This window comes from Thalia democratica, chromosome 4, assembly GCF_965202585.1.
Source record: "Thalia democratica chromosome 4, ktThaDemo2.hap1.1, whole genome shotgun sequence".
In the NCBI taxonomy this organism is placed as follows: domain Eukaryota; kingdom Metazoa; phylum Chordata; class Thaliacea; order Salpida; family Salpidae; genus Thalia; species Thalia democratica.
In genome coordinates this window covers 4,959,674-4,981,530 of record NC_139168.1, presented here as the reverse complement: position 1 = coordinate 4,981,530, position 21,857 = coordinate 4,959,674, and the positions used below count along the sequence as shown (strand labels likewise).

The 21,857-nt window shown below is 28.6% G+C and overlaps 1 protein-coding gene across 8 annotated transcripts in view; it reads right to left on the bottom strand.

Annotated features, from left to right (window-relative positions):
* Positions 1–21,857, bottom strand: part of LOC145835042 (uncharacterized) — a 103,563-nt gene that overhangs the window by 46,859 nt on the left and 34,847 nt on the right. For 3 of the 8 annotated variants that reach the window (XM_082942572.1, XM_082942577.1, XM_082942574.1), the window contains 58 exons: positions 21,609–21,768; positions 21,276–21,544; positions 20,858–20,977; positions 20,691–20,792; positions 20,516–20,623; positions 20,080–20,239; positions 19,560–19,828; positions 19,239–19,358; positions 18,856–18,957; positions 18,383–18,490; positions 17,976–18,135; positions 17,500–17,768; positions 17,088–17,207; positions 16,687–16,788; positions 16,335–16,442; positions 15,917–16,076; positions 15,440–15,708; positions 15,184–15,303; positions 15,014–15,115; positions 14,656–14,763; positions 14,441–14,597; positions 13,632–13,900; positions 13,379–13,498; positions 13,209–13,310; positions 12,792–12,899; positions 12,573–12,729; positions 11,732–12,000; positions 11,418–11,537; positions 11,250–11,351; positions 10,753–10,860; positions 10,534–10,690; positions 9,865–10,133; positions 9,579–9,698; positions 9,406–9,507; positions 7,981–8,088; positions 7,764–7,920; positions 7,339–7,607; positions 6,821–6,940; positions 6,647–6,748; positions 6,217–6,324; positions 6,000–6,156; positions 5,586–5,854; positions 5,403–5,522; positions 5,242–5,343; positions 4,734–4,841; positions 4,516–4,672; positions 3,838–4,106; positions 3,655–3,774; positions 3,330–3,431; positions 2,336–2,443; positions 2,110–2,266; positions 1,764–2,032; positions 1,501–1,620; positions 1,334–1,435; positions 829–936; positions 609–765; positions 276–544; positions 18–137 (listed from right to left, as the gene is read on the bottom strand). In XM_082942572.1, the coding sequence (XP_082798698.1) occupies positions 18–137; positions 276–544; positions 609–765; positions 829–936; positions 1,334–1,435; positions 1,501–1,620; positions 1,764–2,032; positions 2,110–2,266; positions 2,336–2,443; positions 3,330–3,431; positions 3,655–3,774; positions 3,838–4,106; positions 4,516–4,672; positions 4,734–4,841; positions 5,242–5,343; positions 5,403–5,522; positions 5,586–5,854; positions 6,000–6,156; positions 6,217–6,324; positions 6,647–6,748; positions 6,821–6,940; positions 7,339–7,607; positions 7,764–7,920; positions 7,981–8,088; positions 9,406–9,507; positions 9,579–9,698; positions 9,865–10,133; positions 10,534–10,690; positions 10,753–10,860; positions 11,250–11,351; positions 11,418–11,537; positions 11,732–12,000; positions 12,573–12,729; positions 12,792–12,899; positions 13,209–13,310; positions 13,379–13,498; positions 13,632–13,900; positions 14,441–14,597; positions 14,656–14,763; positions 15,014–15,115; positions 15,184–15,303; positions 15,440–15,708; positions 15,917–16,076; positions 16,335–16,442; positions 16,687–16,788; positions 17,088–17,207; positions 17,500–17,768; positions 17,976–18,135; positions 18,383–18,490; positions 18,856–18,957; positions 19,239–19,358; positions 19,560–19,828; positions 20,080–20,239; positions 20,516–20,623; positions 20,691–20,792; positions 20,858–20,977; positions 21,276–21,544; positions 21,609–21,768 (8,874 nt within the window). The remainder of the gene's footprint in view (positions 1–17; positions 138–275; positions 545–608; positions 766–828; positions 937–1,333; positions 1,436–1,500; positions 1,621–1,763; positions 2,033–2,109; positions 2,267–2,335; positions 2,444–3,329; positions 3,432–3,654; positions 3,775–3,837; positions 4,107–4,515; positions 4,673–4,733; positions 4,842–5,241; positions 5,344–5,402; positions 5,523–5,585; positions 5,855–5,999; positions 6,157–6,216; positions 6,325–6,646; positions 6,749–6,820; positions 6,941–7,338; positions 7,608–7,763; positions 7,921–7,980; positions 8,089–9,405; positions 9,508–9,578; positions 9,699–9,864; positions 10,134–10,533; positions 10,691–10,752; positions 10,861–11,249; positions 11,352–11,417; positions 11,538–11,731; positions 12,001–12,572; positions 12,730–12,791; positions 12,900–13,208; positions 13,311–13,378; positions 13,499–13,631; positions 13,901–14,440; positions 14,598–14,655; positions 14,764–15,013; positions 15,116–15,183; positions 15,304–15,439; positions 15,709–15,916; positions 16,077–16,334; positions 16,443–16,686; positions 16,789–17,087; positions 17,208–17,499; positions 17,769–17,975; positions 18,136–18,382; positions 18,491–18,855; positions 18,958–19,238; positions 19,359–19,559; positions 19,829–20,079; positions 20,240–20,515; positions 20,624–20,690; positions 20,793–20,857; positions 20,978–21,275; positions 21,545–21,608; positions 21,769–21,857) is intronic. The other 5 variants (XM_082942576.1, XM_082942575.1, XM_082942578.1 and 2 more) reach the window with 5 other exon arrangements.

Sequence of the window (21,857 nt, the reverse complement as noted above, 5' to 3'; positions counted from 1 at the left end):
AAATATGTAAAACTTACATCACTAATCAAATTGTGAGCTTTTTGACCTCTAACAACATCTGGATGAACTCTGGAGTCCATTGTTTGGTATCCACGATATGCAGCTATGACCTCTCCACGTTGTTTTGTATAATGTTTCTATAAGTAGGGGTTTTTTTTTTTTATTCCAATAAACTACACGACTACCTTCACAAATAAAGGTAAAAGAAAAATTCTTATACTACTATGTATAATTAGATTTTGAAATAATGATTTGTTTGTTTAACATTGACTTACATCACTAGCATTCTTAGCAGACTCCGTAGCTCTTAAAAACTCAGGTGCATCAACTGGATAAACATTTTTCTTCATCATAGCTCTGCTATCCTTTTGATAAGCTGCCTTGTTGGTGTCGTCATGGATCTTCTTCAAGCGATCATGTTCAGGATAAGCAATTGCTGGATCATTAGTCGATGTACCAAGAACCTCGGTTTTATAGTCAGATTTGTAAACATTATCCGAAGCTTGGTTTGTCATGTTCAGAGCATGTGCAATGACTTGACCCTCTAGTTAAACAATTTCATTATTAGTTTATTTTTTGAAGAGTCTAGTAAAAAGCTGTTTACAAACCTGCATCCACATTAGTATGAACAAGTGCAGCTTTAGCATCAGCCTCATATTTCTGCTTTTTGATTGGTTCAAGTTCCTTTGCTCTTTCCATATCCATGGTAACAGTTGTACCAATCATTTTACCCCTATTGTTCTCAAACTCTTCTTTGTATTTAATCTAAAAACATGTGTTTTAATTATTAAAAATACAAGTAAAAAAAGTATTTGCTGATAAACTTACATCATTAGTCTGATTATCGTGTTCCTTTATTTGCTCATACAACGGAGTCTCTGTTACAAAGTACCTGTTCTTTGCCTTCGTTTTTTCGTAGTCGTGGACATAGTCGTACTGAAAAAAAATATATAGAATTATTTTTTCTTTAAATATCAAAACTAGTATCCTACTTATTGGTTTTTTTACACTTAACTTTATATCGTGGTTTTTTAAGAGTTCCTTTTTTTTTCTTATTTTAAAGTGTTCCTAAATTATATTATTTAAATAGTTTTTCAAAAATAAAACTGTTATAAAACTGGTACTATTTTAAAACCTATGATTTTTCTCTAATGTGAGTTGAATGTAGTTATAACTTAGTTGAAAAAGTAATATAAACATTCTGGATTATTTATTGCTTAGTTTTTAAGGCTGAACTTACAATTTATTCATTCTAAAACTTATAATAAAACCCTGTTCAGAATGAACTTAGTTTTGATTTAATTTTTAATAGATCATTTAGTAAAAAGTCTACCTTGAGTTTCTGCATAGCTTGAGTATTATCATAGTGATCTGTCAATGTATACGGGAAGATAACAACTTCTTTTGAGTTTCTATAATCTTCCATGTATACAATCTGTAAAGTTTACTCGTTTAATAAATATTAAGTACACTAACTAAAAACAAAGATTCAATGCTTACATCGCTAATCAAGTTGTGAGCATTTTGACCTCTAACAACGTCTGGATGAACTCTGGAATCCATAGTTTGGTATCCACGATACGCAGCTATAACCTCTCTTCGTTGTTTTGTATAGTGTTTCTATAGTTAGTAGGATTATAACTTGATTATAGTAGGTTAGTTAAATAGTTGTACAAATAAAGGTAAAACGAACTTATATTACTACTCGGTTTACTAGGTTTTGTTTTTAGTATAAATGCTCTTTTTGTTTAACATTGACTTACGTCGCTAGCATTCTTAGCAGACTCCGTAGCTCTTAAAAACTCAGGTGCATCAACTGGATAAACATTTTTCTTCATCATAGCTTTGCTGTCTTTCTGATAAGCTGCCTTGTTGGTGTCGTCATGAATCTTCTTCAACCGATCATGTTCAGGATAGGCAATTGCTGGATCATTAGTCGATGTACCAAGAACCTCGGTTTTATAGTCAGATTTGTAAACATTATCCGAAGCTTGGTTTGTCATGTTCAGAGCATGTGCAATGACTTGACCCTCTATAAAATTAAATATTATCAACAACAAATTGATTGGTTATTCAATTAAGTAATTTTTTAAACTTTTTCTAACTAACCTGCATCAACATTAGTATGAGCAAGTGCAGCTTTAGCATCAGCCTCATATTTCTGCTTTTTGATTGGTTCAAGTTCCTTTGCTCTTTCCATATCCAAGGTAACAGTTGTACCAATCATTTGACCCCTATTGTTCTCAAACTCTTCTTTGTATTTAATCTATTATTTACGATTTTGATTAGAGTGATTGTTTCAAAAAATAAAATTATGTTGCATAATAAAACTTACATCGTTGGTCTGTTTATCATGTTCCTTAATTTGGTCATACAACGGAGTCTCTACTACATTGTACCTGTTCTTTGCCTTCGTTTTTTCGTGGTCGTAGACGTAGTCGTACTGAAAAATAAAACGTTTTGTTTTAAGTACACTTAAAGAAAATTAAGTTTCTAGCCGTAAAACTTTTTTTTTTAATTACAAGATATTAAGTTTGCATAGTACTATCAATCATTTAACAGTTATACGGTTACACCATATAGGAAAGTATTAGCACTACTTTTAGAAAACTTAAAAAACTTTTTTCGTATAAAATACAAGCAGGCTATTGGCGTATTAAAAACCAAAATTTATTAATAAGCATTGATGCGTTGTTCTACGGAACTGGAACATTACTTATGTAACCTCCGTATATAAACAAATTAAGCTTTAATGAGTAATTTTGTAGTTGATTAAGCTCTTTTGGCAAAAAAAGTCTAACGGTTTGCAACAATGCAGTACATGCTAACCCGGATTTTTTTTATTAATATTGAATGCTTATTATTATCTACAAAGTAGTTTCCAAAAATCATAAAATTACTTTTTTTATTTTGTTAAAAAAATAAACAGTAGTCGATCACTGTGAAACGATACAGCAGCAAAAAAAAACGAAATCAATTTTTTGTTAAGCTCCTATATCAAGATGTTACCTATCATTATAATTATAATTTGATTATAAATGTGCTTAAGTTAAAATCTCAGCAATCTGGATAGTATGAAGTTATTTGATTTAGCGACTAAAGTGTTTTTAGTTATGAAGCTTTTTTATTAAAAGCTTTATAGCAAGTTAAAAGTGATGCTTTTAACACATTTTTTATGTAATACTTTGAAAAAAAATTTTTAGATTCTTAATTATTTATTATTTTTAACAGTCATTTAAAAATTTATTAATAAATACTCAACTCTAATAGACTATCTGAAAATCTTAACTTTTTTTTGAGCAAATAAATAAGTAAATTTAGTTATATACCTTTAATTTCTGCATAGCCTGAGTAGTATCGTATTGGTCAGTCAGTGTGTATGGGAAAACAACAACTTCTCTTGAATTTCTGTAATCTTCCATGTACACAATCTGTAGAAAATATAAATTTACACCAAAATCTTTACAAGGTACACATATTTATTTTCGCATTAAGTTTTTGGTTCTAGTAAATATAAAAACAAGTTTGAGTATGTAAATAACTCAAAAGTATTATATAGTAATGTATAAGAGAAAATTACATAAAACAACAATAAGTTCAAAATACTTCCTAAATTACAAAATACAGTTTGAAAAAGATATACATATAACATACATCACTGATGAGGTTGTGAGCTTTTTGGCCTCTGATAACATCTGGATGAACTCTGGAATCCATAGTTTGGTATCCACGATACGCAGCAATGACCTCTCCACGTTGTTTTGTGTATCGTTTCTAAATAAAATTGAAATTCAGCATAAAACAAAAAAATATATAAAAGTATTGATAGTATCTTACATCACTGGCGTTCTTAGCAGCTTCTGTAGCCCTGACGAATTCCATTGCATCAACTGGATAAACATTGTGTTTATTTTGATCTTTGCTGTCTTTTTGGTAAGCTGCCTTGTTAGTGACATCATGGATCTTCTTCAAGCGATCATGTTCAGGATAAGCAATTGCTGGATCGTTTGTTGATTTACCCAAAACATCTTTCTTGTAATCAGCTGTGTATACAAGATCTGAAGCTTGGTTTGTCATTTTCAATGGATGTGCTATTTGCTGACCGTCTGTGAAATTTAATATTCTACTTAGTTCAAGTCTAAAGCATTTAAAATAAGGAAAGCAAATAATTATTTAGTATTTAAACGTATTTCAAACTAAAAGAATATTTAGAGAAGTTAATGCAAAGTTTTAATGTCTCAGAAAATAATATTCGTTTTTAGTTTTACTCGATTTTAATATTTTTAAAGCTTAAAATAAAATATTAAGATATTTGTATAAGACAAATATTATTTACGTGCAGTAGTAATCTACTGGTATTGTAGATTACTGACTGTATATATAATTGCAGAATATATATATATATATATATAAGTAATTAAATAACGCACCAAAGGTATAAAATGAAGCTTAACATCAATATATTTGAAAAAAAAAATACTTTAGGGTTAGCAGTAATCTAACAAATCTAATTACCTGCATCCACATTAGTATGAGCAAGTGCAGCTATAGCATCAGCCTCATATTTCTGCTTTTTGATTGGTTCAAGTTCCTTTGCTCTTTCCATATCCATGGTAACAGTGGCTCCAATCATTTGACCCCTGTTATTCTCAAAGTCTTCTTTGTATTTGATCTGTATAAACAAGCAAGTGTAAACACACTCAAATAAAAAATAATTAATTGTAAACACCTACCTCATTAGTTTGTTTATCATGTTCTTTTATTTGTTCATACAACGGAGTGTTTGTTACGTCATAACGATTCTTAGCCTTCGTTTTCTCGTGTTCTCGAACATAGTCGTACTGAAATATGAAGTTTTTTGTGTCGTCTTTTCATAAAGTTTAATATTTTGCAACATTGTCATATTTAAATTTATCAACAACAAAAACGAAAAGTTTAAACAAAATTAATGGAACTTAGTTTATTTTAATTTTAAATTTAAGTATTATTTTGTTATTTTGAATTTTCTTAAAGGGCTAAACTAAAATTGTTAACATAATAATTAACTAAAAAGATTTTTTAATCAAAAAACTGTCTTAGTTTAAGTATACATAGAAAAATTCTATCAAAAGAAACTGTATATTAATACATCTTTAAGTTACTAACAAAATAGGCTACGCGTTTTAATTTCCAGCTTATTCAAAATAGTGTTAATAGAGGTATTGATAGTGTCGAGATTATATGCTAGGTTTACAAACTCACCTTGAGTTTCTGCATAGCTTGGGTTGTATCATAATGATCTGTCAATGTATAAGGGAAGACAACGACTTCTTTAGAATTTCTATAATCTTCCATGTAAACGATCTAAATAGTAAGGAATTTAAAAATTAGATATATATATTAATTAAAAACTTTAAACTCACATCACTGATTAGGTTATGAGCATTTTGACCTCTAATAACATCTGGATGAACTCTGGAATCCATAGTTTGGTATCCACGATACGCAGCTATGACCTCTCCACGTTGTTTTGTGTATCGTTTCTAAATAAAATTGAAATTCAGCATAAAATAAAAAGAAATATAAAAATATTGATAGTATCTTACATCACTAGCGTTCTTAGCAGCTTCTGTCGCTCTAACAAATTCCATTGCATCAACTGGATAAACGTTCTTTTTGTTCATTGCCTTGCTATCCTTTTGGTAAGCTGCCTTGTTAGTATCATCATGGATCTTCTTCAAGCGATCATGTTCAGGATATGCAATTGCTGGATCATTTGTTGATTTACCCAAAACATCTTTCTTATAATCAGCTGTGTACACAAGATCTGAAGCTTGGTTTGTCATCTTCAATGGATGTGCTATTTGCTGACCGTCTGTAAATTTTTTTTTTTGATTGTGTTTTGTCTAAAATTTATAAAAAGTTATTAAAGATCTATTACAAATTACAAAAAAAAACATATCTTGTTGTATTCATTTTTATTTTAGGCTCTCAAGTAAAGTCTAGTACTTTTTCCTTACCTGCTTTTACTTTAGTATGAGCAAGTGCAGCCTTAGCATCAGCCTCATATTTCTGCTTTTTGATTGGTTCAAGCTCCTTTGCTCTTTCCATATCCATGGTAACAGTTGTGCCAATCATTTGACCCCTATTATTCTCAAAGTCTTCTTTGTATTTGATCTATATTTTATGTTTTGGTTAAAAGTTTTTCTTTTTGATAACAATGAATTAAATACTCACATCATTAGTTTGTTTGTCGTGATCTTTAATCTGAGAGTAAATTGGAGTATCCGTAACATCAAAACGATTCTTTGCTTTGTTCTTCTCATGATCATAAACATAGTCGTACTAAAAAATAAATATATTTTATTAAACAGCTGTTTCTTATAAATTAATACTTATAAATTAAAATATTATTCTGAAAATGTTTTAGTTCAACTTATGCAATTACGTAGTAATTTTATGATTACGACAATTTATAACTTATTATAAAGTTAAAAATTTAAGGTAAAACGTAAAGTAAAATATTTTTTAATCTAACAATTAAACCACTCTTTAAGATTTTAGTGACAATATCTTTGTTATGTTTATAACCATTCTAATTTCATTAGTTTTGGTATGTAGATTAAAGTTTATGTACTTAAAACTGCCTTAAAATATTTTAAACTACCTTGAGTTTCTGCATAGCTTGTGTGATGTCATAATGATCAGTCAAGGTGTATGGGAAGACAACCACTTCTCTTGAGTTGTTATAATCCTCTTTGTACACAATCTGTTATTATTAGTTTCAGGTTAAAAGCTGCTCCAGTCACATTTACCATTTTAAAACTAGATCTAAACTTACATCACTGATCAAGTCACTAGCTTTTTGACCTCTAACAACATCTGGATGAACTCTTGAATCCATTGTTTGGTATCCTCTGTAACTGTCAATTACCTCACGTCTTTGCTTGGTATACAGTTTCTAAAAATATGGTTGTTAAATGTTTTGTACATTACAGCTCTAAACTCTAATATATTTCATTGAGTTTATTTTTTGTTTTTAGTTAAAAGATCTAGAGTTGTTGACTTCAGAAATTGTTTCTTTATAAATAATTTTACAAACAAATACTAATTCAAGGATATAAGTGGTTTATACACTTGTTAATAACATATATTGTAAAAATATAACTTAGTATTTTTTGGTAACTTCTAATTAGTATAACGAGCCGAACATAAATGAATTTGTGATATAAATGTTTAAACAGGAATTTTTGATAATGTACTAAACCTTTGTTTAAAAAAACTTGATATGTACAAAATAAAAAAGTATCTACATAATGTAGTTTTTATGAAAATTTGAAATAAAACTTTAAAACTAACATCGCTAGCATTCTTAGCAGCTTCAGTAGCTCTCTTGAATTCCATTGCATCAACGGGATATACATTCTTTTTATTCATGGCTTTGCTATCTTTTTGATAAGCTGCCTTGTTAGTGTCATCATGGATCTTCTTCAAGCGATCATGTTCAGGATAAGCAATTGCTGGATCGTTTGTTGATTTACCCAAAACATCTTTCTTGTAATCAGCTGTGTATACAAGATCTGAAGCTTGGTTTGTCATTTTCAATGGATGTGCTATTTGCTGACCGTCTGCGAAAAACAGTTGTTTGTTTATATTTGTTTGTGATAAGTAACTTGACAAGGACTTATTAAAACTTTAGCAAATATTAAGAAGCCACTAAACAAGTTAAATTAACTTAAAAAAGTTTATTGCTGTTTAAACTGGTTTATGTATTATTTGTCTACCTGCTTTAACTTTAGTATGAGCAAGTGCAGCCTTAGCATCAGCCTCATACTTCTGCTTTTTGATTGGCTCAAGCTCCTTTGCTCTTTCCATATCCATGGTAACAGTTGCTCCAATCATTTGACCCCTATTGTTCTCAAAGTCTTCTTTGTATTTGATCTATATTTTATGTTTTGGTTAAAAGTTTTTCTTTTTGATAACAATGAATTAAAAACTCACATCATTAGTTTGTTTGTCGTGATCTTTAATCTGAGAGTAAAGTGGAGTATCCGTAACATCAAAACGATTCTTTGCTTTGTTCTTCTCATGATCATACACATAGTCGTACTAAAAAAAATTATGATATTCAAAATAAAACCAATCACTTAACTTAAATAAAAAATTAATAGAACTAGAATACTCAGTTTTTTATTCGTTACTAATTTGTTAATGCAGAAAATGATTACATAGAAGTTTCAAATTTTTAAATACTTAACAATATTTCACACAAATCTGTATGTTGTACAATTATTAGAAGTAATATTTTTGTAAGTACAACATTACTTTAGACATTATAATTATCATGCTGTTTAATTTTAAGCAACTTATTATTAAAGAATCTAGATGGTGAGTATATAATTGTAGTGTGTGTTATTACTACTGTTATAGTTTGTCTCCAATCTTAATAAAATTTGTTTTATCTAAATACCGATAATTTTTAAATAACAAGTTGATTATAGCTTTTTGTTGATACATGTTGATTGTTGTACTTAATAAATTTAATATAATTTTATGGAATTTCGTGGTCTACTCTTCATTACTGACATAATTAAAACGTTTATGTACTTTTTTTCCTTAATGTAAAAATATAAAGTTTTTCAAATGCTTACATACTTAATTCTTTTAGTTTAAAACACTTATCAATGGTTAACAAACGAAACTTTTTAATTTTCATCGTAAATATTTCAGCTGTCTTTAAGCAAATTATAACCTTGTGTAGTTGAATAAAATACTTGTTTATTAATTGTAACTAAATACTATATCAAAATTTTATTACCCGGTTTTTATTACAAACCACAATTTAATTGTATTGCAACGTTTTAATGATCTAAGCTTTTAAATGAGTTTAGCAAGAGTTCTAGTAAAAATTAATATTTTCTACTCAGTCATTAGAATAGTGACGTAATAATTAGTAAAGCTCAGTTGTGGTACTTTTGAAATTTCAGTATTACTTACATTTGATGACAGGCAAACAAACTAATGTTGATCTTTTGTAACTGAAAACTAAAGGTAAGCTATTAGTTTAATTTTTAAATAATTTAAACTGTTTTAATTAAGTTGTATTTTGTTATTTAAACTTAAATAAATAATAGATCACAGCTGCAAACGTTCAATTTATTTTTATGCAAGCTAGTACATTTAGACCATTTATTTTTGTTTAGAAAACTGTAAACTTATAAAATCATACATAACTTCTTAATGTTTTCAAGCTTTAATTTGTCTTAAAGCGCTCTACATAATGATAATCAGTTTTTATTAATACATTGTTTAAAAACAAACTACTCAGAGAAAGATTTATCTTGGTTAATGTATGTTAAAGTACAAATTTTATAATTAAAGTACTTTATTTTTATGGCTTGAGTCTTGCAAAATGTTTAAACTAACCTTGAGTTTCTGCATAGCTTGTGTGATGTCATAATGATCAGTCAAAGTGTATGGGAAGACAACAACTTCTCTTGAATTTCTGTAATCTTCCATGTAAACAATCTGAAACATTTATTTTAAATTTTAATTTAGTCCAACAAAAATATAAAAGTAGAAAGTAAAAATACACTTACATCACTGATCAAGTCACTAGCTTTTTGACCTCTAACCACATCTGGATGAACTCTGGAATCCATCGTTTGGTAACCTCTGTAGTTGTCAATTACCTCACGCATTTGCTTGGTGTACAGTTTCTGAATATTTTTAGTCTTTTAATCTCCTAAAGTCTTGATATTACAACTATTAAGTTATGTATTTTTTTGTTTTTAGTTATGTTCTAACTTTCAATTGATTTGTTTTACACTAAAGCTTGTACATAAAACTAAAATCAACTCATTTTTAAGAATTTTCTAAACTTACATCACTGGCGTTCTTAGCAGCTTCAGTAGCTCTCTTAAACTCCATTGCATCAACTGGATAAACATTCTTTTTATTCATGGCTTTACTATCTTTCTGATAAGCTGCCTTGTTTGTGTCATCATGGATCTTTTTCAAGCGATCATGTTCAGGATAAGCAATTGCTGGATCGTTTGTTGATTTACCCAAAACATCTTTCTTGTAATCAGCTGTGTATACAAGATCTGAAGCTTGGTTTGTCATCTTCAATGGATGTGCTATTTGCTGACCGTCTGCGAAAGAAAATTGGTTACTAAAATTTGTTTGGGATAAATAATTCTACAATCTTGTATAAAAAGTTTAACAGATAATTCAGAGGACCAATGAAAGTTTAAAAAAGATGAAGTAGTTTACGGCTGTTTGAACTAGTTTATGTATATTTCCATTAACTTTAGTATAAGCAAGACTGCTAGCATCTAATATATAAACAGTTAATAGGGTATAAAGTTATTAATTACAATTGGCTTCTTCAGGCTTATAAAATGTTTTACATATGTTTTCAATAATTAGAATTACATAAAATGAATTATATATTTATATAAAGGTTGGTATTATAAGTAATCTGGAAAAAAGTTTTTAAAGTGCAAAGAAAAAGTTAATTTTATTTATTGCTTAGAACTCTTAGTTTTTTACCTGCTTTAACTTTAGTATGAGCAAGTGCAGCTTTAGCATCAGCCTCATATTTCTGCTTTTTGATTGGCTCAAGTTCCTTTGCTCTTTCCATATCCATGGTAACAGTTGCTCCAATCATTTGACCCTTATTATTCTCAAAGTCTTCTTTGTATTTGATCTATATTTTATTGTTTTGTTAAGAGTTTTTCTTTTTGATAATAAGCAAAATTAAATACTCACATCATTAGTTTGTTTGTCATGATCTTTAATCTGAGAGTAAACAGGAGTATCCGTAACATCAAAACGATTCTTTGCTTTGTTCTTCTCATGGTCATACACATAGTCGTACTTAAATAATTATATAAAATAAGCTGAATTTGTCAAACTTTAATCTAAAATGTAAATAACAACGTTTTAGATTGATGCTTACAGTTTGTTTACCATAACTTAAAAATAAAATAATGAATCGGATGTGAATTAATTACTTAGTCTAATCATCACAATATATTTTTTATTACACATTATTCTAACTGTGTAAAGTTATACTACTATCTACAAAAACTTTTAAACTATTTAAGCCTATGAATTTTTCAAAAATTAATAGTTTTAAGAAACTCTTGTTTTTGATAAGTTTTAAAATGTATTGCATAAATTTTTAAAGACAATTTTAGAAATCAATTGTTGCCTATGTTCATTATAAGTTCGTATTCCTAACTAATGATATAACATAATTTCACCTTAAGTTTCTGCATAGCTTGTGTGATATCATAATGGTCGGTCAAAGTGTATGGAAAGACAACAACTTCTCTTGAATTGTTGTAGTCTTCTTTGTACACAATCTACATTTAAATTATCTTAATAACAACTGTCAGTACATCGTTTATTACTTTAGATATTAAACTCACATCACTGATAAGGTTATGGGCATTTATACCTCTCACAACATCAGGATGAACTCTTGAGTCCATATTTTGATATCCATGGTAAGTATCAATAACATCTCGCATTTGCTTAGTATACAGTTTCTAAAGAAAGTTTTGTAAGATTTATTATCTTTGAGAATTAATCTTGAATGTGTTTTTTATAACTTAAACAAATCTACTTATTTTCATTCTTAAACTTTTTAGGTTTTAAAACTCTTTTAGCAGTTTTGTTAAAAGTAAACTTGACATTAAAGTTAGAAATTTTATAATTCATTTTACTCTATAGCAAAACTAACATCGCTAGCATTCTTAGCAGCTTCAGTAGCTCTCTTAAATTCCATTGCATCAACAGGATAAACATTTTTTTTGTTCATAACTTTGCTATCTTTTTGATAAGCTGCCTTGTTAGTGACATCATGGATCTTCTTCAAGCGATCATGTTCAGGATAAGCAATTGCTGGATCATTTGTTGATTTACCCAAAACATCTTTCTTGTAATCAGCTGTGTATACAAGATCTGAAGCTTGGTTTGTCATCTTCAATGGATGTGCTATTTGCTGACCGTCTGCGAAATTTAAGAACATAAACCAAAATCTTTAGAGTTAATAAAACTAACATATACAAAGTTACAATTAAGTATTATTGCAAATTATAGTATGCTAACATTACAGATTATTGACTGTTAAGTAAATAAGACTTTAGCTTTTGTTCAAAAAGTGTTTAAGCTGTTTAAAATTTTTAGTTTTATGAAACTGGTTAAGTTAATATGTGTTGAGGAAATTTTATTTTATTTTTGCAAAGTTAGTGCTCATTTTAAAGCGTTCCTATGTTGAATGCAAAAAAAAAAGATAACATTTTACATACATCAAATTGTATGAAGTACTATCAAAATATAAAAGGAAAATACCTCCTACTTTTTACAACTAAAATAAAACTAGTCAATCAAGTAAAACTAATCAAAAAGATTATGCGTATTAAAGTTTATACTGCATTTAATGTTAGTATTTAAGTTTATGGACATAAATTGATTACCTAATAAGTAAGTTTATAAGGAGTTTATAACGCATACCAGCTTTTTAAATGAAATTAGAATATTTGTTTTTATCTACTTTCTGCTTGAAAATCTTAGAGTTTTACCTGCTTTAACTTTAGTATGAGCAAGTGCAGCTTTAGCATCAGCCTCATATTTCTGCTTTTTGATTGGCTCAAGTTCCTTTGCTCTTTCCATATCCATGGTAACAGTTGCTCCAATCATTTGACCCTTATTATTCTCAAAGTCTTCTTTGTATTTGATCTATATTTTATTGTTTTGTTAAGAGTTTTTCTTTTTAATAATAAACAAAATTAAAAACTCACATCATTAGTTTGTTTGTCATGATCTTTAATCTGAGAGTAAACAGGAGTATCCGTAACATCAAAACGATTCTTTGCTTTGTTCTTCTCATGGTCATACACATAGTCGTACTAAATAGTAGGATTAGAATTATGACAGTGTATTAATTTACTAAGATTATTGCAGATTATATTTAATTGATGTTTCTGTTTTTTGTTACTTTGCTCATACAAATATAAATAAAGTTAAGACTCATGGTGCAAGTTTTATTTCAAAATATAGTTTTATAAATTAAGTAAATATTAGTTCTAGTATGTTCAATGTTGTTCAAACTTTGTTTAAGTTGAAGTTTTAATACAATCGTTTTGTATTACTTTACTAGCAAAAGTTAATTTTAAGAAAGCTTTAATAAGTTAATATATATTATTTAATAAATTTACCTTGAGTTTCTGCATGGCTTGTGTGATGTCATAATGATCAGTTAAAGTGTATGGGAAGACAACAACTTCTCTTGAGTTGTTATAATCCTCTTTGTACACAATCTGCATATTGAAAGGTTTAAATAGCCAAACTATAAGCACTTCCTAAGCCTATTATAAATTAAACTCACATCACTGATAAGGTTATGGGCATTTATACCTCTTACAACATCTGGATGAACTCTTGAGTCCATATTTTGATATCCATGGTAAGTATCAATGACATCTCGCATTTGCTTAGTATACAGTTTCTAATAAAAACATATGTCTTAATGGAAGTCTTTAGTGTAAGATGTATTGAAATGTAATTTAAGCACATGTTTAATTTCATTGGATACCTGTTTTAAGGTTAACTCTCATATATACATACACTGAAAAACTAACATCACTAGCATTCTTAGCAGCTTCAGTAGCTCTCTTGAATTCAATTGCATCAACTGGATAAACATTGTGTTTATTTTGAGCTTTGCTGTCTTTTTGATAAGCTGCCTTGTTAGTGACATCATGGATCTTCTTCAAGCGATCATGTTCAGGATAAGCAATTGCTGGATCATTTGTTGATTTACCCAAAACATCTTTCTTGTAATCGGCTGTATATACAAGATCTGAAGCTTGGTTTGTCATCTTCAATGGATGTGCTATTTGCTGACCGTCTGTAAAAGTCAAAGATATTACATGTACAAAATACAATAACATTTTAAGAAGTTTGAAATCTACTGCACCCCATTTTACGTCATCATACGTAGCTTCTGGTCTACAGTACAAATGAGTTTAAAATGTACAAAAGTAAATTGTTTCCGAAGTAATTATTGAAAAACGCAAGACAAAGTAGTATGTTATATAAACAATTAGTTTTTATTTTAAAAAATTATTGCTTTTTTTTAACCTTTCCTATGTTATATTCACATAACAAAAGAAAAGGTTTTTCAAACGCATTAAGTTGCATATAATTGTGTCTTATTAGACCAAAGTCCCTCCGACTGCTATCATCTAATATATAAATAGTTAATAGGGTATAAAGTTTTTAATTATAGTTTGCTTGTTCAGGCTTATAAAATGTTTTACATATGTTTTCAATAATTGGACTTACATAAAATAAATTATATATTTATATAAAGGTTGGTATTATAAAGTTTATATATGTTCAAAGAAAAAGTTAGTTTAAATATTGCTTAGAACTCTTAATTTTTTACCTGCTTTAACTTTAGTATGAACAAGTGCAGCTTTAGCATCAGCCTCATATTTCTGCTTTTTGATTGGTTCAAGCTCCTTTGCTCTTTCCATATCCATGGTAACAGTTGCGCCAATCATTTGACCCCTATTATTCTCAAAGTCTTCTTTGTATTTGATCTATATTTTATGGTTTTTAAAAAAAATCACTTTTTGATAAAAATAAATAAAAACTCACATCATTAGTTTGCTTGTTATGATCTTTAATTTGAGAGTAAACAGGAGTATCCGTAACATCAAAACGATTCTTTGCTTTGTTCTTCTCATGATCATACACATAGTCGTACTAAAAGTAAGATTAGAATTTACTAAACGTATATGAAAGTAAATTTCCAAAATTACTTTTAATTAATTCAAAATTAACATTTTACTTAACTTAATTTTTTTTATTGTTCATGATGTTTTCGAATAGTCTTAATAGTTTTGTTACATTTTTCGTTTTACTTAACTTCCGTAAACTTGAATATAAACAATACTTTAATTTTAACAATGATCTGTTAATCAAAACTTGTAAACCAACTACCGAACAACAGTACCTTAAGTTTCTGCATAGCTTGTGTGATGTCATAATGATCAGTCAAAGTGTATGGGAAGACCACAACTTCTCTTGAATTATTATAGTCTTCTTTGTACACAATCTGCATATTTAAAGGTTTAAATAGCCAAGCTATAAGCATTTCCTAAGCCTATTATAAATCAAACTCACATCACTGATAAGGTTATGGGCATTTATACCTCTTACAACATCTGGATGAACTCTTGAATCCATATTTTGATATCCATGGTAGGTATCTATCACATCACGCAATTGTTTTTTGTACAGTTTCTAATAAAAACACAAAATTTTGGTTGTATCGAAAAAAATAAGTGTAAGACATGATAAAATATTATGAATACATGTTTAGATTTATAACAATGAATCTTTGTTTATTTTTAAGTTTTGTACACACTTAGAAACTAACATCACTAGCATTCTTAGCAGCTTCAGTAGCTCTCTTGAATTCCATTGCATCAACTGGATAAACATTGTGTTTATTCTGATCTTTGCTATCTTTTTGGTAAGCTGCCTTGTTAGTGTCCTTATGAATCTTCTTCAAGCGATCATGTTCAGGATAAGCAATTGCTGGATCGTTTGTTGATTTACCCAAAACATCTTTCTTGTAATCAGCTGTGTATACAAGATCTGAAGCTTGGTTTGTCATATGCATAGCGTGAGCTATTTGCTGGCCATCTGTAAAATTTTAAGTTGTTTAAGTGTATAAGTAGGATACAGCTCTAATAATAAACAAATTTACTAAATCTGACAAAAAACAAAGTTCATAGGAATTTATTTTTGTTATTAATCTTGTAAGTAAATTTTTTTGCCTATTAAATTTTAATACTAAAGCTATGATGTTTTTTACGTTAAAGTTAATGTGGTTAATACTAAAAATGCTTACCAGCATCAACATGGGTTGATACAAGATTAGCTTTTGCATCAGCCTCATAAATTTGCTTGTTTTTGATTGGTTTAAGATCTTTAGCCAGTTTCATGTCCATGGTCTCATCGGTACCAAGCATTTGTCCCTTGTTGTTCTCAAATTCTTGCTTGTAGTTCACCTATGAAGTATTTTAAGTAAATTTATTTTCAAGTGGTAGAATTAAATTAGACTCTTAATTAATTTATTTTAAGTTCTGGATACCTGTTCTAACATTGATATACATCCAGTTTATTTTTGAATTTAAAATAAATTTTGTAAGGTTTATTCTAAACAAGTACATTCCATTAAACTTTTTCGATTTTCTTTCTAATTTGTTACTAGTAAAGAAAAACTGTGTAGTAAAATACCAAAACTAAACTACATATAAAAAACTCACATCATTAGTTTGTTGTGTGTGATCTTTTATCTGAGAATAAACTGGAGTGTCTGTAACATCAAAGTGGTTCTTTGCCTTGCTCTTTTCATGGTCGTGCACATAATCATACTGAAATATATTTTTTTATTTAGAATGGCACTATATTTAAAAATAAATTCATTACACCTTGTAAGGTATGAACTACTAGCAGTTTATTTTTAACGTTGTAAATACATAGTTGTTTAATTCTAAGACGAATTTTAGGAATATAAACTCTATTATTTAACTTTCATCTATTTGAATTCAAAAAAAGCGTTTTTTCTGTAATTTATCAACAAAGCTCAGATATAAAAAAAAAATAGTTTCAACCTACCTTAAGTTTTTGCATGTCCTGGGTTTTATCGTAATGATCGGTTATTGTATAGGGGAAACAAATCATTGATTTATCATCCTCCCAGTCTTGTTTGTACAATGCCTGTGTACAAATAAAAAAATTGTATTAAAATCTTTTTGAGATAAATTTAATGCCTATATTAAGTTTATTGTTGTTTTGGTTAACTTATTTGAATTGTTTGTATTTTATCTTATATTGTGAATGTTAAAATATCCTAAAATATCGTCTGTAAGGTGTAAGAAACGAAACTTATCTCAGAAAAAGTGTTTAGTTTTATTTATTATGATTTGTTTTTTTAAAAGTAAATTTAACTTATTTTAATATATACCAATTCGTATAGTTTCGCTTCCTTTTTGTAGATTTAAATACTTAAAACTAACATCGCTTATGAGCTCGTGAGCTTTCTGACCGCGGACTACTTCCGGGTGAACTCTGGAATCCAGAGTTTGATATCCGTGGTAGTTTCCAATGACTTCATCTCTTTGCTTTGTGTAGAGTTTCTGTAAAGAAAAATAAGATACAAAGAAATGTTTTTAACTCATTTGTAGCTTGATGGCCGAAAGGCCTTTCTATACGCCAGGTCATTCGATTAAAGTAGTTGAAATTTATTTTTAATTGTGTTCAATAAACTAAACTAATTAAGTTTTTCCTAGTTATAGATTTTTAAACTTTTTCTTTAGATATATCAAAAACGCTTTTTTTAATCAAAGGTACATAGATCAGTTCCACAACTACAATTTTTTTATTAAGATTTTCTTTTTATTGCATTAAAATAAGATTAATCAAACTAACATCACTAGCATTCTTAGCCGCTTCAGTAGCTCTTTTGAATTCCATTGCATCAACTGGATAAACATTGTGTTTATTTTGATCTTTGCTATCTTTTTGGTAAGCTGCCTTGTTAGTGACATCATGGATCTTCTTCAAGCGGTCATGTTCAGGATAAGCAATTGCTGGATCATTTGTTGATTTACCCAAAACATCTTTCTTGTAATCAGCTGTGTATACAAGATCTGAAGCTTGGTTTGTCATGTGCATAGCATGAGATATTTGCTGACCCTCTGTAAAATTTTAAGTTGTATTAGTGTATAAGTAGGATAAAGCTCTAACAGAAAACAAATTTACTAGATTTGATAAAAAATAAAGTTCATGTGAATCTATTTTTGTTATTAATGTTGTAAGTAAATGTTTTGGTCTATTAATTTTAATACTAAAGCTATGATGTTTTTTAAGTTTAACTTAATGTGATTAACACTAAAAATGCTTACCAGCATCAACATGGGTTGATACAAGATTAGCTTTTGCATCAGCCTCATAAATTTGCTTGTTTTTGATTGGTTTAAGATCTTTGGCCAGTTTCATGTCCATCGTTTTATCAGTACCAAGCATTTGTCCCTTGTTATTCTCAAAATCTTGCTTGTAGTTTACCTATGAAGTATTAAAATCTATTTTATTTATTATGTTTTATAATTAGTTTACTTTTATAAAATAGTGTTTGACTCTAGCTTAAGTCTTGTTTTTGTATTGCGTTCAACTTATTTTTATTTTGCTAAAATGATAGGTATTTTTAGTTTACATTTTCAATTAACAATAATATTTTTATCTTAATTTAATAAAAAGAAATATTGTGTATGTAGTGGTAACTATGAGTAAACTGAATACAAAAAGTACTCACATCATTAGTTTGTTGTGTGTGATCTTTTATCTGAGAATAAACCGGAGTGTCTGTAACATCAAAGTGGTTCTTTGCCTTGCTCTTTTCATGGTCGTGCACATAATCATACTGAAATATATTTGTTTATTTTAATGTAGACAAGCATTAAAAAAAATCATTCTGTTAATATGAATTTTTAGCTATTTTTTTATTAATCAAATTTCTAGAATAATTTAGCTTTTATAAATTGTTGTTGCGTAGCTGTAAATTTTTAAGAAATTTAATGTCAATACAAGTTTTTTGTTGTACTTTTATTGGAGTTTGAAAACAAAAAAGCATGTTTTATAATTTATTGATTTAAGAAGACGAATTCAGTGCAAAAAAATTATTTTAACCTGTTCATATTAATCCACCAAATTTCAAAGAATGCACAACTTATTTTAATTGTCTGTTTAATCAACAAAGCTCAAATAAAAAACGTAGTTTCAACTAACCTTAAGTTTTTGCATGTCCTGGGTTTTATCGTAATGATCGGTTATTGTGTAGGGGAAACAAATCATTGATTTATCATCCTCCCAGTCTTGTTTGTACAATGCCTGTTAAAATTACTTGGATAATAAAAGAAAACTTAATTTATGTTTTTTAGAAAGATTTATGGTGTATCAGGTACTTAAAATACTTTAATTAAAAAATAAAATAAAAGATAAAATTAATTTTCAGATTTTACAAGTAAATGATATAAAACAAACTAATTTCACAGATAGTATTAAAAATTATCTAACACAACTTAATTCGAACATTTACAAAGTTTATTGAAAGCAAAGCATTAACTTTTAAAAAAGTTCACCCAGATAGTCTTAAAATTATCCAAACTAACATCGCTTATGAGCTCATGAGCTTTCTGACCGCGCACAACTTCGGGGTGGACTCTTGAATCCAGAGTCTGGTATCCGTGGTAGTTTGCAATGACTTCATCTCTTTGCTTTGTGTAAAGTTTCTGTAAAGATGTTTAAGATATAAAGAAATTGTTTGTTAATATTTAGTGTTCTTTAAGTTGTCTGTAAACTTAATTTAACAATGTATTTTATAAATGGAAGATACTTAAAAATGCGTCATAAGCATTAAATAAAGCAAAGTACAAATTAAGATTTAATTAATTTTGGTGCAATTAGTTAAATTAAAAACACATAAAACTTACATCACTAGCATTCTTAGCAGCTTCAGTAGCTCTTTTAAATTCCATTGCATCAACTGGATAAACATTGTGTTTATTTTGATCTTTGCTGTCTTTTTGATAAGCCGCCTTGTTAGTGTCATCATGGATCTTCTTCAAGCGGTCATGTTCAGGATACGCAATTGCTGGATCATTTGTTGATTTACCCAAAACATCTTTCTTGTAATCAGCTGTGTACACAAGATCTGAAGCTTGGTTTGTCATGTGCATAGCGTGAGCTATTTGCTGGCCATCTGTGAAAAGACATTTTAATCTTTGCTTAAGTAGCCAAGTTTAGATTCTGTAAAAGTTTTAATAGGTTATTAAACTTTCAAACGGAGTAAACTTCTTCTTTGTTAGAAATAAAATGTTGACGTTAATTTTTTTTACGTTAATTTATTTTATTTAGGCTTAGTAAACCGAGTACTTTGAGATATTTGTAGAACTCAATGTATGAAACAGTTAAGTACAATGATTTTCTCAAAATCTCATCAAATAAACAAACCTGCATCAACATTCGTGTGAGGAAGTTCAGCTTTCGCCGCAGCTTCGTACAATTGCTTGTTTCTGATTGGTTCAAGCTCTTTAGCTCTCGCCATGTCCATCGTGACGTCAGTGCCCAACATCTTGCCTTTATTGTTCTCGAAATCTTGTTTGTAGTGGACCTGAATTAAATTAAATATACTAGTTTTCAAGTCTTCAAGTTCTAAATTAGATATTAAACTTTGTTTCAATTTAACGACTTAGGAAAGATAATTTAGCAAGAAAACACAATTAGTTTAAATTTGTCATAAGTTTTTAAAAAACAAGCTTACTTTTATCTTTTACGAATTAAGTGTTACAAATATTTTGTAAAACAAATATTTATATACGCTTGTTGAGTAAAAACATTTTACTACTGATATGTGAAATTTTTATTTAAATTTTTGCATATAATTTACATCATTGTTTTGCAAGTTGTGATCTTTAATTTGCTCATACACAGGAGTATCAGTGATGTCATAATGATTGAGATCTTTCGTCTTTTCATGATCCTTGACGTAATCGTACTGGAATAGAGTTATGATTAATGGTTAATAGACCTACTTTTAAGATATAAGAGTAGGTATAACTTACTTTAAGCTTATGCATCGCCTGAGTAATGTCGTAATGATCAGTGAGAGTGTAGGGAAAAATAACAACTTCTCTGGAGTTCCTGTAGTCTTCGTTGTATACAATCTATGATTTTATATAATATTAGTTAAATTAGTTATTTTTTTTAATTAAGCACAATTTTCACTAACATCACTTATCAGATTGTGAGCTTTTTGACCTCTTACAACATCAGGATGAACTCTGGAATCCATAGTTTGATATCCATGGTAAGTGTCTATCACATCACGCAATTGTTTTTTGTACAGTTTCTGTAAGATTTTTTTTTGTTTATTGAAAGATATAAACTTCATTTAAAGTCTTTGAATTGTTTACAGAGCATTTATTATTAAATTTAAAGATCTAACACCGAAATCTGATTAAAAAATAGTAAATTTTTTCAAGTTTTAATAAATAGCTTTACTTTTTATATTAACACATGTTTAACAATAAGTCTTTTTTATCAAACTAGTTAAATAAAGTTGTATTTCATGGTTATAGTAAAAGTTTTTAGCCTTTTGAACAGTTTAAGTAACACACAACTTTCAATGGATTCCAAAATAAACGTACATCACTAGCATTCTTAGCAGATGTAGTAGCTCTCTTGAACTCCATTGCATCAACTGGATATACATTGTGCTTGTTTTGATCTCTGCTATCTTTTTGATAAGCTGCCTTGTTCGTTGCATCATGGATCTTCTTCAAGCGATCATGTTCAGGATAAGCAATTGCTGGATCGTTAGTTGATTTACCCAAAACGTCTTTCTTGTAATCGGATTTGTAAACAAGGTTTGAAGCTTGGTTTGTCATGTGAACAGCATGAGCTATTTGCTGACCCTCTGGAATATAATTTGTTCAGCTTTTGTAACGTAAAATTAAGCTAAAAATTGAATTACAACAAACCTGCATCAACATTAGTATGAGGAAGCTTGGACCTAGCATCAGCTTCGTACAATTGCTTATTTCTGATTGGTTCAAGCTCTTTAGCTCTCGCCATATCCATAGTTACATCAGTTCCCAACATCTTACCTTTGTTGTTCTCAAATTCTTGTTTGTAATTGAGCTGAAACATAAATGTTTTTTTACTTGATCAATTAAATTTCTTTTTCAAGTATTTTAGTTGTATTGATAATTTTAGTTTATCTTTAAATA